This window comes from Sinocyclocheilus rhinocerous, unplaced genomic scaffold (genome assembly GCF_001515625.1).
Source record: "Sinocyclocheilus rhinocerous isolate Xijiao unplaced genomic scaffold, SAMN03320098_v1.1 scaffold200, whole genome shotgun sequence".
In the NCBI taxonomy this organism is placed as follows: domain Eukaryota; kingdom Metazoa; phylum Chordata; class Actinopteri; order Cypriniformes; family Cyprinidae; genus Sinocyclocheilus; species Sinocyclocheilus rhinocerous.
This window is the reverse complement of record NW_015641014.1, coordinates 887,032-903,356: the sequence shown is the minus strand read 5'-3', so window position 1 is coordinate 903,356 and position 16,325 is coordinate 887,032. Positions and strand designations below refer to the sequence as shown.

The 16,325-nt window shown below is 36.4% G+C and overlaps 2 protein-coding genes across 2 annotated transcripts in view; both read right to left on the bottom strand.

Annotated features, from left to right (window-relative positions):
- Positions 1-5,942, bottom strand: part of LOC107753560 (interferon-induced GTP-binding protein Mx3-like) — a 13,232-nt gene extending 7,290 nt beyond the window's left edge. Inside the window, 4 exon segments of the mRNA XM_016569727.1 lie at positions 293-397; positions 520-597; positions 3,539-3,735; positions 5,670-5,942. Coding sequence (XP_016425213.1) covers positions 293-397; positions 520-597; positions 3,539-3,735; positions 5,670-5,773 — 484 coding nt within the window. The 5' untranslated portion in view covers positions 5,774-5,942.
- A 3,827-nt stretch (positions 5,943-9,769) lies between these two features.
- The window catches only part of LOC107753647 (interferon-induced GTP-binding protein Mx), an 8,517-nt gene continuing 1,961 nt past the window's right edge, over positions 9,770-16,325 (bottom strand). Inside the window, 16 exon segments of the mRNA XM_074560224.1 lie at positions 9,770-9,994; positions 10,090-10,299; positions 10,409-10,485; positions 10,639-10,679; positions 10,681-10,792; positions 12,955-13,165; positions 13,258-13,515; positions 13,613-13,689; positions 13,779-13,937; positions 14,456-14,588; positions 14,687-14,809; positions 14,885-14,963; positions 15,054-15,252; positions 15,349-15,487; positions 15,840-15,994; positions 16,149-16,286. Coding sequence (XP_074416325.1) covers positions 9,770-9,994; positions 10,090-10,299; positions 10,409-10,485; positions 10,639-10,679; positions 10,681-10,792; positions 12,955-13,165; positions 13,258-13,515; positions 13,613-13,689; positions 13,779-13,937; positions 14,456-14,588; positions 14,687-14,809; positions 14,885-14,963; positions 15,054-15,252; positions 15,349-15,487; positions 15,840-15,994; positions 16,149-16,286 — 2,336 coding nt within the window.

Below are 16,325 nucleotides of genomic sequence, written 5' to 3'. Positions count from 1 at the left end.
TACATTTGCACCTTCAGATTCCATATTTTCAAATAGTTGTATCTCGGCCAAGTATTGTCCTATCCTAACAAACCATACATCAATGAAAAGCTTATTTATTCAGCTTTCAGATGTATAAATTTCAATTTCGGAAAAATTGCACTTAAGACTGGTTTTGTGGTCCAGGGTCACATATAGTATTTACCCAATTTTTGTGTTCTGTATTTGCGCAAATGTATGAGATTTGTGTAATTTTTATACTTATTGAAATATCACACTAGCTGTTAGCTTTGCAACATGCTGTTTTACTAACCTGCTGCAACATGTCTTTCAACTAAAGAAGGATCTTCAAACTCAAATTTCTTCTCATTGTGAGGTGTTGCTTGTCCACGTGCCTGTTTGCTGGCTTTAACAGGCCCTGCAACATGGTTAAAATTTTGAGTCAACTGCAAGAAACCCCTCAAGTTAAGAAAAAGAGACTGCAAGCAGTTTTACTAATCTTGTGCAACTGATGTTGAATCCATAAATCAGTTTTCTTACGGTAAGTTAAAACAGCCTTCCAGTTGACTCCTGTTACCTTCTTCAGCCTCAGCTCTAATGGACATCTGGTTACAATTCCTATCAAACACAATTGAGTTAGTAATCAAAAGAAAACTAGCAGTGGAAAATTATTGAAGACGTGCTTTATATATTAAATAATAAAAAAATAATTCTCTTAAAATTGGCATTCAACTTGAATTTACACTTAGTGAGGAACTCCTACTAATTGATGCAAATATCTAATCAGCCAATCATCTAGCAGCAACTCAATGCATAAAATCACAAATACTGTACACAGTCAAGACGTTAAGTTTCTATTCAGACCAAACAGAAAATGGGTAAGAATAAGTGAATTAAAACAAAGGGTGTGACGGATTGCCAAACTCAAGGTTTAGATTACTGTTTTTTGTGGTCACGGATCAGATGATTTTTCAGATCAGCAAAACAAAAACAAAAAAATTGAGGAACAAAGTTACAAATAAGGCACTGATAGCAGCAGGTATTTATAGGATACTGTCACTTTAAGACCGAATGCACAGATCCATTATAATTATACACATCCAATTTCGTATTGTTTACATTCACTTCACTTAAGATATAACCTACTGTGTTTATGAGAATATTTGCTGAGATGGGTATTTTGAGAATTTTTTGCATATGTGTCTGTTCAAGCACAAGGAGATGTGAAAGAGAACGGAGTTCTGTGCCAAACTCTTTATTCTTTTGCCTCTTCTTGAGCTTGAATGGTTTAAAATCACTTGAATGGTTTAAATCTGCAAGACTACACATACAAATGATAATATTTCACTCTATGATGGTTAAACTTTGCAACTAATCCACAAGTTACATGCATGCTGAACCGTGGGGCCTGTTCCATTCAAATCATGGATCAACTGTGATTGAACCCCATCTTAAAACTGTGAGGTTATTGTTGGTGCCAAATGGGTTGGTTTGAGCATTACAACAGGGCTATGCAGGAAAGCCTTTCTGAACATATACAACACAATGAAGGGGCAGACAGGGTACAGCAGGAGAAGAACCTTCTGGGTGTCACTCCTGTCAGCTAAACGCAGGTAACTGATGCTAGTGGGCACATGCAAACAAAAGCCAGGCAGTAGATCAAAACATTGCCTATAGTCTGATTAATTCTTGGTTTCCGCTGCAAGATGGTATGTTTTCCTCCAGGACAGGTTTGGGAAGAACTGAAGTTTCACTGTGGTGAAATAGGACCTTACAGCAACATGAATGTGTAGCTGACAAGTCTGCAGCAACTGTGCAATGCTGTCATGTCGTGCTGTGACTTAGTATATCAAAATAAAGAGAAATTTTTCTATGATTATGACTTAGTATCTCATAATAATGAGAAACGTTCTCTTAGTAATGAATGACTTCGTTTCTCACAATGAGAAACTTACTCATAATAATGACTTAACATCTCATAACATTGAGAAACGTTATTTTAATGACTTAACATCTCACAATAATGTGAACATTTCTAGTAGTAATTACTTGGAATTCATAATAATGAGAAACTTTATCATAATTATTACTTAATATATCCATGTAAAAAGCAACCGACTAGGTGAGTGTGATACTAACATGCTATTAACATCCACTGATCAAAGTCGTGTAAATGTGAGAACTGTGCCCCGCTCTCCCCTACAAATGGAATGCACCATCAGACCATCTCTGGTAGTGCTCAAGTTGCAAATTAGCATCCCTTCATGAAGCTAGGCTAAAGCCCAATTCGGATGGTTTCTCAGGGGGACAAAGGGGATTTTCAACATTTACAGGGGGTAGTTGGTGATTTTAATGCAGTTCGAATCCAGGATGTCGGTGTTTATCTCTCACCACCCATCTAAAAATCCCTGGCCGAATTACCTACTGTTTTTTGACAAACACCAAGGTCGTGTGGAAATGTAATTGCCGTCCGAATCCACATCTCTGAGTTTACAAGAAGAAATCGATTTAAAATTCATTGTTTTAACCCGTTTTAAAGCACTCCCGAACACCGTAAGGTAACTGTTGTGCTTCTGTATAATTTGCATGCATATTTATGAAATGCTGGAAAGTATTTAGAAGAGCAATATTTTATAACTGCTCCATCACAGCGACTAGGAGCAGAAAGAGAAGAAAAGCACGTAAACATTCGAAATGGACCTTTATTATGGCAGCAGCTGCAGTACAATTTTAAAATGTGTATTACATACAATTATATACATGACTATATCGCGTAGAATTATATAGAACTAGTGCGTCTATTTTCCTATTTTTAAACAGCAGATTTAAATAATCAAATAATAAATAGGATTATATATTATAAAGTATGCTTGGAATAATAAGAATAAATTTTACATAAGAAGTATTTTTTAAATACATTTTACACAATAAGAATACATTTGTAAAAAATATTTTTTATTTTTTATTACATTTTATTTACAGTAGCTAGACAATCATGTGACTGGCACAACGTGAGCAGCGCGTTCCCGGGTTCGCAGGATCACAGAACTCGCTTCTCCACTGTGAATAAATCACGATCTGAATCCACGAGTTTTATCACAGAGGTGATATGTAAATTTATTTTCACAGACATCCATATGAGAAAAAATTACGGTCCGAATAGGGCTTAAGTGCAACCAGTCCCTGGTGAATTGTGGGACTGAGAAAAAGAAAGTTTTCACTTGCACTATACCAGCCTTGTCCAAACCTGTTCCTGGAGGGCCACTGTCCTGCAAAATTTAGCTCCAACTCTAAATAAACACACCTGACGCAGCTGATTAAGGTCTTCAGAAACATGCAGGCAGGTATATTGGAGCTGGTTGGACCTAAATTCTGTTGGACATCACATCACTCTAGTTACTTAGTAATTTCTGCTTAGGAGATAATAGCACAGAAAAGCTGCTGGTGTGAATGTACAACTGCATTTGCTGCTACAGTTTTGCTGACATGCAACTCACACTTGCAGTGTAAAACAGGTGTGATAGCAGAGATAACAAAGGAGAGTAAAACCAGTCCTCACCGCTCCCTCTTGGTAATGCAACTCCAGACAGCGCTTCCAAGACAGAGCTTTTTCCAGAACTCTGGTCTCCGATCACTACAATAGTCGGTAACGCCAAGTCCTTGTGAATGCCAACTGATCGCAGAGTGTCAATCAGATCAATATATGGACGAATGTTCTCCTCTAAATGACTGTGAACCTCTCCCTTCATGTTGTGACTATAAAGATAAAAAAGTACATTTTATTTGTAAAACGTCACTGTTCGCACTATATTACTTAATTCAGTGTCTATATACACTTTCTCTTATATATTTTAATCCATTGACAAATCCCCAACAGTAACACTGACAGCAAATCAGAATCCATCCTGCCTTAAAAAGCTTGAGCATTTAAAGCAGATGACAAAACCACCATAGCAGGTGCTTATAATTTAACCATCACCTCATGTAATGATCTAAATGTATGTCTTTTTAAGGCTGTTTGATTCACTAAACAGCTGTTTGACAGTTCACTAAAACACTGAATCATTTGCAGCTGTTTTCATACCAAGATAATAACGTGATATTTTGTGACACAGAAAACAAAAAGAGCACTGGATGCAATATTTGGATATATAGCTACCCAGACATCTAATAGACGTCTTTTAAACGCAAAATTGCTTGCTGGGTACTTGTAAAATGGAATAACTCGCAAATGTCTTCTTTCATTTGTCAGGCATTTATAATCAAGTATCCACATTCAAAATAGAGTATCAAAATATGGGTACACTTTTTTTATGTTTCAAAAATGTATATTTAAAAAATCACATGTTGGTAATGTATTCATATAATCATAGTGGTCTTCTGAGGGCGCTATGCCCTTTTATCATATATTTCTCAGCACAAAACTTTTCCACAAAATGTTGTGGAATGTGCCACTTTATGATGTAATAGTGTGGCTAAACACCGCCTCCTCAGAAGAAGATAAACACCTGCTTCTACAAAGCTATCTGTTTAGCCCCGCCCACCGATTTGCACATGTATTGTAATTAGCGAGAGGCAAACAGCAGGTCTACTCAGAAATCAAACAATAAAGATGCCTCCGAAGACAACAAGATGCTGTGCAGTGTCAAGTTGTCGAAAAACACAGTCTTTGCATTGACTTCCTTCTGATCCTAACATTAGGAAAGATTGGATGAACTTTATTTTAAATGAATGGTCCTTTGTTCACTTCATTTTACCGTTGATTCGTTTACAAACAAGGCACAATTCAATGCAGCATTTTCAGAAATATTGAACCTAATGACAATGATGTGCCGACTATATTGAATCTGACAGTAATGTTGCACCACACAAGTGTGTTAATACAAAGTTCTGGCATGGCGCAGTCCGATAGATCTAACTCAATATGACAATGACATAATTGACATAAGTTTCGGTACTTGCTCTGCCGCAGCAGCAGTAGCAGCATAGCAGATCTATTCCACCGAGACCAAATACATTGACATTGTCATGTATATTACCATGCAAATCACTCCGAGAGTTGTAATGACAGAACTGTTTTTATTATGTGGTCTCTATTACCTGTTTTTACAGATCGGTTGATATGCACTGAGTATTTATGCGTTTTTATCCTAAATCACAGCAGCGTCCACCTATGAAGGACATATAGGCTGTCAAACCAGTGGGCGCTCCAAGTCTACAATCCTCCACGCCTATTCAAACAAAGCATTCCAATAAGGGGTGTCAAAACAGGACAGAAAATAGATTATTACTTCTAAATTATTATGTATTTCGATGTAAAAATGTTGATACCATTATAAGTGGACCTCGGAGAACAGCACAAAATAAAAACAAAGGCCCCTTTAAGTTTTTTCTGACACAGTTTAACTCTGAGTTCTTGTCATATTTTATTACCATTTTCTAAACTATAGCAAATAAACTGATAATGAGAAATGTTGAAGGTGTCTGAATATATTTTGGTTTGACTGTATTTGCCTTGTTTTGTATATAAATGTACATTTCTAATTGTTTTGTTTTATCTAGAGCTCATGGCAAAATAATAATAATAATAATAATAAGCCAGGCTTCTAATAACATAAATATTTATCTCAAAATCAATTAAATTGCTAATTCAATTTTAGCTTAATAGGCAAAATAAAATGTATACTAACCTTTCATTTTGAGAACTATCACTATCTTCATCATCATGAGCACTACTTGGAGATGAGAAACTGCCTGAGATGTGCATTTTGTCGATTCTGCCTGAACTGGACATTTTCTGGAAAATGAAAGAGGGAAAAAATAAATAAAACGTTAGTTTTAAAAATATGTCCTTGATAATGTCCTTCCTTTTGAATATCTCTAATAAATTGTGCAAGTTAGGTTTCCCCCAAACAGGAGTGTTTGTGGTGATGCTGAAGAGAAAAAATTACAAGTTTGTCAGACTGAATTTATAGTGTTCCACAGCCACACCCATTATAAGAATGTGAATGTACACACAGAATGTACACAAAGGTCTTAACTATAACTTGTTCTGCCTGTTGCAATGTAGTTTTAAACTTTTTTTCAACACTGTCTTTACTGATTTTAGAAACATTAAGATAAAAGAATATTAATAGGAAGAATTTGGCAGTTTGGTTTACAGCAGAGGTCTCACACTTAATTCCTGGAGGGCCACAGCTCTGCAAAGTTTAGCTTCAGCTCACACCTGCTTGGAGGTTTCTAGTAATCCTGAAGATCTTAATTAGCTGGATCAGGTGTGTTTGATTAGGGTTGTGTTGATCAGGTGTGTTTGATTCCTTCCAGGAATTGAGTTTGAGCCTTGACAGATTGACAGGCTGACCACTGGGCATTGATAGGTTTCCCAGTGGTCAGCGCGCTTGCTTTGCTACACAGATAATGCATACGTATGACGTATGAGGAATTATTCAATCCAAACAAAGGCTGCGTGAATTATTCTAGTGGCCTTAGATGGATGCTCAAGTGCAGTCTGCAGTTTCCTCCTGCTTGGCCTGCGAAATGAATGATAAATCAGCAAAAACTGCACCTGTCCAACCTAAGCCTGTAAGTCTGCCATCAGACCCATGGCAGAAAGTAGGAATTGATATAGTCTGACCTTTTGAGAGTGGACCTTTAGACTGCCGTTTTGTCATCTCCTTAAGGCTGTAATACATTACATGACTTGCCATCGGCATCATACACTAAATATTTAATGGCCATTTAAGTATTTAAGTTCCTGTCTGTTCAGTCTCAGTTTGTCAGTCATTGTTTAAGTTTACCCTGTGTATTAGATCCTCTTTAGCTTGTGGATTACCATTAAAAAGGATTTGATTATATGATCTTCGTCGTGCCTGCTTTTTCCTAGCAGCAGGGGTGTGACAAACAGGCCTAAAGTGAATCCATACTTTGAAAACCTTTAATAAATGTGAGTTTTTCCAAAGCCAAACAATGAGACAATTCTTGTAACAATTGTTTAAAATGAGGGCTTTCTCTGTTTTCCCAATGAAGACCCTGCTGAAAAAAACAGCTAAAACCAGCCTAAGCTGGTTGGCTGGTTTTAGCTGGTCAGCCAGCCTAGTTAGCTGGTCAGCAGGCTGGTTTTAGAGGGGTTTTGGCTGCTTCTTTAGCTTAAACCAGCTAAGACCAGCCAACCAACTTAGGTTGGTTTTAGCTTTTTTTTTTTTTTTTTTTCAGCAGGGGTGCTACTACTGTTTTAAACTTTTTCTTTAGTAATATTCATTTCCAGAATTTTGGGATTTGATGGAATCAGAACTCTCTGTGTTGACTTAAGGCTACATTTACACCAGTTACATTAGTGCGTTTTCGCTTTAAAACGCATAACGTTTGCTACGGTTACACCTGTCGTTTACACTTCTTCTGTGTTTTCGACCCTGGAAAAGGCCAATTTTTTAAAACGCTGCAGACTCTGTTTTAGTTTGAAAACTCCGGGGTTGCGTTTCAGCGTAAACAGACCAAAACAGAGACTTTTGAAAACAATGATGTGGCTGCCCACAATCTCTCTGCGTATCCTTGATGACCGTGTAAACAATAACATCATGCTCATTGTTGAACCCATAGATTTGTATAGGTAGATTCCCCATTCGACCGCTCCAAGCACATAGACCCATCCGCCATGATAGGGCTTTACCTATACATATCTATGGTTGTTCCGGCATGAATGGTCATGTGACATGCGTTTTCAGTTGTGTTGTGTGGACGGATCATTTCTGAAATGCAGTGAGAATGCCAGTGTAGACAAGGAGCGTTTTAAAAACGAAAATGTACTAATGCAGGGCCTAAGTTAATGAGATAACCATGCCTAAGGGAGAAATTTGACTCTGTATCTGTAAGTATTACTGTATCCTACAAAATGCTGTATTTGTATTTGAATTAATGTTATTTTTATTTATTTTTATGCATATAACCTTTGTTCATTGAGTTCACTGAGTTCATCTGTTCATTAGATGTTGGTGTACAAGAAATTGGTATTGGCATAGCAGCCTAGCATGGATGAGAGCAGGGAGAGCAGCGATAAACAGAACAGAACCAACATAAATGTATTGCAGATATCGTTAAAGTTCAATAATTTTATGTACACATTTTAGAATTAGTCTGATTCAAAGGATAATCAGAAGGCTGAATCCTGACTGACAGAGGAGGAGTTGGGGATGGAGGAGGGTAATTAGCTATTGAGCAATGCGAAAACTGCTGATAATACTGAGGGAACTTATATATGAATGCTTGGATGGGTGTCGTATTTCTATAGGTAGATGGGGATCAGCTGAGAGTCAGCTGATGCGAGCTTGACTAACGTGACCTGCCAGAACTAACGTGACGCATGATTTCCTCGCGCATACCGCAACAAAATTAGACACCTGTGTGGATAAGCGCTTATGTAACTAGTGATACTCGCAGCTCTAGTTTAAAAGAGAACAAAGACATTTTCATGTCATTATTTTGAGAGAGAGATTGCACAAACATCAGAGAAGGGTGACATTTTCTAATGTGCATGTGACCGTGTTTGTGTTCAATATCAAATGAAGTACACTTTGAAAGACTATGCATTCACATCAACTTATGTATCCAGGGAATTTATGCTGCTGATGAAACAACAAGAGAGGTTTCATACTCATGTTTGTGACACTTCTGTAAGACACAAATCTGGGTGTGGACCATATTTTCAGTCATTTAAGAATCAACTGGTTTATTCAGTTGGCTAATGTGGCTTTCAGTGTCTATTTTCTGGAGTGCTGAAGAGAATCAGAGAATCAGTGTGCCAGACTCAATTTGTAGCATATGACACCTGTGATAAAACGTTTTGTATCACACCCATAGATAATAAATTAAAGATTAAAAGTTGATTTGTGTTTATTTAGATATTTGCTTGAAGAAGTGAAAATAAGTTCATAAAGAGAAAACCAAGAAGAATTTATGAATTATAGGTTTGTTGTGTTAAGATGTACATTAGTTGGTGGAGAAATCACTGTAAGTTGACACCTTTTTTATTATAATTTTGATTCAAAAAACATTTTTAGTAGGTACAAGTAAACTGTCAATCATGCTTTGTCATTTACAAAAGTCATACAATCACTTTATACTCATCTTTGCGGGTTTAAATATTGCAAATACTTATTAAAGATTAAATTGAATCTTAACCTTAAACTTAAACTCAGAAATTTTATCATATGCGTGGCAAAAGATAATTCATACAAGCAAGTGCACAGTGAAAGTGATTTTAAAAAGTGAAAACGTCATTCATTCAATTAAATTTGATTTGTATAGCGCTTTTCACAATATATGCTGTTTCTAAGCAGGTCAAGTGTTTAATATTGATAATCATAGGATTGCAGCTGGATTGTACTTTGAGACACATGCACCCAAAACTGTTCATAACTTTTCCTTTTTCTAATGCGGTTCTTAATTTCTTTAGAGCTCCCAAGAAGGTCAAACAGACAACCATGATCCACAGAGAGAGCCTAGTAAGATACCTTTACAACATACCATGTGAATGGCATGGAAACAAGATGTTTGCCAAAATGATTTTTAATTGGTTATTTGGAAGTCATTTCATTACAATGGCTGAAACGTATTACGATACTGAAGAAAGTTATATGAATTAAACTGTCAGATACATTCTATAGATTATCATTATCAGATACATTAGATAAAGTTTAAATAATGCACTGTATTCATATGCTGAAGAGATTTTTATAGATTAGGTTGTCAAATACATCATGCATTTTCAGGTAATATCTTCTAGTCAGATGATCCCTCAAATAAAATCACTAAGTGCTTCCTGAGCAGCAGTCAAACGGTCCAGGCAGGCCTGTAGGTCTTTGCGTCTTCTACCAACATTAGAGTTTTCAAACAGGAGCACGCTCACATTTGCCCCATCCAGTAAACTCAACATGTCAATAGACAGAAGCTGAGCAGTTTCCTTCAGCATGAAAAAGGAGATCATCATGGGCAGTTGGTCAGACATCCGCTGCTCCACAATCTGAAAGAAAATACAAAACCTACTAAATTTACCTGCACACAGCACAAACACTGCAAGTTATTCCTGAGAAAACGTTATATTGTCATATTGTATACCTCATAATACGCCTCCAGCCTTTTACTGTACTTGCTTTTTATGTCAAAGACAGGTAATTCATCTTCTAAAAATTTCTCATCGCTAATCTCATTCAAGAACTTCAAGTAAATCAGGTCTTGAGTGTAGATCATGTTTTTCATTTCAAACTGCTCTGAGATCCTCACCTCTGCCTTGGCTTGTTGGCTTGACTGAATGATATCGATTTTATTATTTTAGAGTCAAGTGAAGAAGTACAGAGAAAAGTGAATTTAATTAAACGTGATTAACAATGCAAGTTTGATGTACATTTCTATTCCAACCTTAAAAAGGAATATTTACCAAAGTGATATTTTGAAGAACAGGGTAGTTCTGAAAACACTGATAAACCACATCAGTGAATTGCTCTAAAATTATTTCTTGAGAAAAAAAATACATAATTCAAAAGACAAACAGCAACAAATTTGTAACAATTCAGATGTGCTAAAACTACAAAAACATTAATTTGTGCTCTATTCATTTTGGTTTTATACTCAATACTCTCACATGAACATGAAAATGTGTGACAATACCTTTGATAGTGTTGAGTAATTTAATGGCTGGTGCTTTAAGTGGCCACATGGCCCTGCAGATCCCCCTCAAACATTATGTATTTGCTGAAGCCGAGCAGTTCCCTCCCTCTGTATTCCTGAATAAATTGTATTATTTTTGCAATCTTATCATTACCTTGTATGGGAACAAAAAAAGATTTGAAATTAATTGACTTTTTCATTTGAACTTAGAATTCTTAGAATAGCAAAACAGTGAATTCAAATTTTCTAAGAAATATGAAAATATATTGACAGGACGTCTTTGAACTGTTAAGATGATCATTCCACTTTCTGAATTGCTCCCGAAGCAGGACAAACTAATTTTCTTTAATAATCAGCTCCCCTAATGATAAGAACTGGATTTGTTTATTGAATTCTGTTAAGGTCTGTGGAGAAGAAATTGTATTGTTACATGTAATTGTTTCAAAGTTACATTATGTAATAAAATGAATACTACAAAAAAATATATATGAAAATGATGTAAATTCTTTACAAGTAAAATGGTACAGGCTAGTAAAATGGTAAAGGACTTTGTTTAATATACAAACTTAAACATACAAACAAGACAAAACAGTAAATATAGTAAGCAGTATAGCCTAATCATCAGGGTCCAAGCAGTTTGGAAAAGTGGAGAAAATTACCAAACTTAAAAGAGCAGATTCTGTGGATACAGCTGTATTGGTGAAGAATATCAACCCTGTTTTTTTTTGTTTGTTTTGTTATTAGCGCCCCCTAGCATCTGAAATTGATGAAATGTGGCACTGAAGGCAAGAGGGCTGTAAAAACAGAGTGTGTTGGCAGTGCTATACATTGTGCAAAATGTTTTAAAATATAAATATACAGTAGGTGGACAACCAGAATGTGCTTTTTACCGCCGTGGGCGCCACCGCCGCGTCTGTAAAATGCATTTGCAGCTTTTGACCGCTGAGTGGCGCTTTACAACTCACGCTGCCCAAAGTGCTTCACAATTGCAAGCTAACACAAGATAGCAAAAATATACACACCCACATCGCATAAACACACATAAACAAGAACCCATTTGTATTTAAAAGATGTTGTTTTAGCATAGCTTTGAACATGGGTAAGGATTTGGCAGATCGAATAGATTGAGGGAGGTCATTCCTCAGTTTAGGGACTGTGGAATAACGTCTTACGGTCATTATTAGCCCTTCATGGATTCAGTCTTACATGTATTCTGTAGCTTATTGTGAATATAAACCATCAGTTTCGGACACGGCAAAGTTAAACTGCACCTGAGTTTAGAGCTTTGCATTTTAGCCCACGCTCGACGGGTCCCTGTTCACGGAGACTGAGACGTCACAAAGCGCATCCTGTTTGTTTTCTCTGTTTTACAAAAGCACAACATTTTGTTTATATTGCGAATACACACAAAAATAAGCCATTTACATTTCCGAATGAAGTATTAGTCTTATCTGTATGAGCAAAAATGATGGCGTACTTTGGCGTAAGTTGTTTTCACTGTTATGAAGAACAAAATGAATATACACCTTAAGCGCACTTTTAACTAGGTTAAATGTTTAAACTAACATTGTAATATGCTTTATTATGGCAGTATGTGTGGTTTTTCTCAGCCTCACACTACATGCTACTGGTTGACTGCCCTAAACAGTAAAAGTAAACATATTTATTTGGCTCCAGTAAAGTAGACTAGCACCATCTAGTGTAAAGTATCATTATTTTCTGTAGCAACTAATATTAAAACAATATAAAATATTATAACATAGAATATAAGGAAAATTATGACTCCTGTGTCAGTTGCTAAGCACACTTGATTTTTCATTTTTGTCCAAGTTTATTGGAGGGAACTGAAATCCTCCCAAAAATGACTTCAAACATTCAAAACAAAACTAACTACAGCAAAACAATAACATTAATTAAAAGACCTAAAACCTAAGTTCATACATGTAAAGAAAAAATTTAACAAAAAGAATTTATGAATTATAGCTTTGTTTTATTACATCGTAGTTGGTGGAGAAGACACTGTAACAAGCTGAAACTGTTTTTTTTTTTCAAAAACACTTTTAGTAGGTACAAGCAGACTGATGCTTTGTCATTTACAAAAGACACTTACTTCACACTCATCTTTAAGGTTTTTTTTATTTCAAATAATTATTCATGATTAAACTGAACCTTAACCTTGAACCTAAAAAATATGATTCCTAAAACCTCAAACTACACTTTTGTTCTTTAATTTTGATATTTCTTTGGCTGCTGACTTTAAAAGTGATCAAGCATATGACAAAAAATAGAGGCAACTTCTGTCTCAGAGGTAAATGCTGATGCGTTCTTGTGCCAGGCGCAGTCTCTCCATGCGTTGGTGTAAGTCTGCTCTCTTCCGTCCAGCTTCTGTGTCCTCCACGAGCAGCTTCACAACATCAGCTCCATCCCGCAGGTCCATAGCATGAGCCCGCAGCATCACAGCAGCTTCCTTCAGTATGAACAGCAGGATCACCATGGGAATGTAGTCGGCCAGACGCTGATACACTATCTGATGGATTGAGAGAACATGTGGGAGGTTTTCAGTGCATTCAATACCAAAAACACAAGCAGTTAACATTAAAATCAAGAACTGATTTAAACCTCGTAGTAGATGATCAGTTTATCAGGCGTCAAGCTCCTGGTGTCAAAAACAGCACAGTTGTGGGGTGAGGTTGCGTTTTCTCCCGTATCCAAACTAATGGACTCGTACTCCTGTTGCTTTTCCACAAACTTGAAGTCTACAATTTTCTGGGTAAAAATGGGATCCTGCGTGTACACAAGTTTCTCCATGTTAATGTACTCATGGATCCTCTTCTCCACCTTGCTTTCTTGCTTTGATTGAATGTCGTCAATATGGTTCTAAGGGAATAAACACCAAAAGTGTAATGAAATGTAGAATAAAATGTAGACTTTAATTGTCTATTTAATATAATCAACAATTGTCAATTTAACCTACCAGTATTATGTGTCTCAGATGAGGGTAGTTTGGGAAACACAGCTCACACATGACCATGAACTCCTTCTGCACAATACCTAAGATATTAAATGAAAACTGTAATTATTAATCATATCACATGTAATCCACGTGTAATGTAAATACAAGCTAATTTCCAAATATCAACCTCGGATGAACTTCAAAGTATCCAAAGCAGGTTGTTTAAGGTCTCCAACATGTTTCTTCACCATTGATTCATACACACAGTAGTCACTGAAGGTCACCAGTTCTCTCCCACGATGGGCCTCGTCATATTTTTCTGTCATCTGTTTTACGGACTCTCTGACTAAAATCAAATAAACCTACAATAGTCATCTCAAATTATAAGGTTACAAGTGAATAGTGACAGTTTTGTATGTAAAAATAAAGCAGTCATCACCCCACTTGTTCCAGAAAAGCTGTATGTCTTTGTATTAGTGGAGGAGAATTTCTAGTGACTCTTTCTGCAGTTACAACATTATTCCAGTAGGTGGCGACAAGCGACAAGTCTTTATGAGTGAATTACCTCATTGCCGGAGGTAACGATTGGCCAGTAACTGGCAATATTATACCAAATATATAAGTTAGGCTACTCAATATTTACTTCTTGCTCATTGGACTGTTGTATAAAGCAATTTCTCGCTCGCAATTATATTGTTGGTCTAAATGTATCAACAACAGCCTCATTCGCGCTTAATTATGCAGGTTTGAAACGACGTGAAGGTGAGTAGCTAAATGATGACATAATGTCATACAGGTGAACTGTACCTGTGTTGTACATTGTGTCCAATCATACTAAGATTGTTATGTATCAATTTTACGTACATGATGCTTTGGAGCTACTCAGATGACATTCCCATTGCTTGAACACTGGTCGAAGGTACGAATAGAGGTTCCCAGTGTCTGATTCTCCTGTTCTACATAACTCGCTTATCTGGTCACTGAACTCCAAGATTTTCTACACATACAACAAAAGTAAGTTCAAGTGTGTACATTTCAGTCAGGCTAGTTTCAGATATTGTACAATATAAGTAATGAAGTTTTTCCTTACTGTACCTTGCTGAGATAAGGCCCCATTCGCTCAGGTTCTAAAGGAGGACCATCAGAATAATTCTTAAGCTCAACCCTCACTGCAGACAAGTGGATATGAATTTGATCTCTTAGAGATGGAAGTGAAGACTGTAAAATAAGGAATAACTCGTGAGTTTAGTGTTTAGAGTAAGTTTCGGCATATTTCATCATGTTTACACTTGCCTTGATATGTTCGACCAGCTCTTTAGTGAGTCTGGTGGAAAGGCAGGGTATTGTGGCCCTCTGCTCCTCAAGAAGATAACTGGTGGAGACAGGAGCACTCTTAAATGTCTTTGAACATTACATAAAATATCAAATAATTGAATATGTATAATTTCTACTAATTCAATACCTGAACTGTGTGTGTTTGGCGAAAAACTCTTTTTCCTGTCTTGTGGCTTCAACCAGAGAAACGTTTTCATTGATGTCACTCTGGCCTCTGCATCAGACAATGGTGTAGCCCTTCTTGAGAGGAACCACTTTACCCTGCAGTACTTGTAAGATGTCGGCCTCTGCTCCTTTATCTATCAGGTCTGGCTTTGTCAGTATTGCTGAAGCAATAAAAAAGTTTTTGAATAGATATGAATGAAATTGCTCTGCACACTCTAATGTGAAAATTAAACTGTAGTTCATATGAAAAGTTATACCTAAAGTCCTTAAGCCATCAGGATCGACACCCTGAGCCATTCTAAGTGCTTCCGTGGTTGCGATGTCGACATTGCAGGGAACAACAACCAAATTAATGGTTTCTTTTTTGGAAGTGAATTTCAATATCAGGCGTCGAATCTGCAGTTAATCAAAGGCAGTGATTACACATTTTAAACTGTAGCATGCTACATTATTATGCACGTGACATCATGTTGCAGGTTTAATTCAAGTGCCATCCAGATATCAACTTGAAAGTATAAATTTATTATTTTATATTATATTTTATTAAATCCTTTCTTAAATGTTATTTAAAAAATTACATTACATACATATAAAAATTACATTACATGAATTACATAATAATTTTGCATTTTTAATTCAGTTTTGTGTAAACAATTTATTTTGCTTTTGCAGAATTTGCAAAAGGAACCGAATGCATAAATATATGGGATTATTCACAATGACCAATTAATCAGTATTTTCTTCTCACCTGGTCTCCAATGTCTTCCGGTTGTCCTTTCACAGGTACTCTTGTTATTCCAGGCAGATCGATCAGCGTGAGGTCGCACACATCAGGCGATGTGATCTCCAAACTGATGAGATCATCGCAGATTCCTACTCCATCTCCAGCAAGCATATTCTGTGCTGTAAAAGACAAACACTACATACTTACTCAACCTTCATTTATCATGTAAGTAATATTTTAACTAATAAGAACTTGTAGAACTGTCATTGTATATCCTGTAATGTATTATAATTATAACTTAGTAATGATATTTAGCTTTATATACAGCCTCACCCCTTCTGACGTAACTTTCAACTTGTGCGGGATCATGAAACGTCTCACGCACTTCATTGTAGGAGATTATGGCGGTCCAGCCGGTACCATTAATAAGTTTTCGAAGTTTAAGCTCCAGTGGACAGCGGGTGACAATACCTGAATGGACCATATTAAAAAAAAAAAACAAAAAAAAAA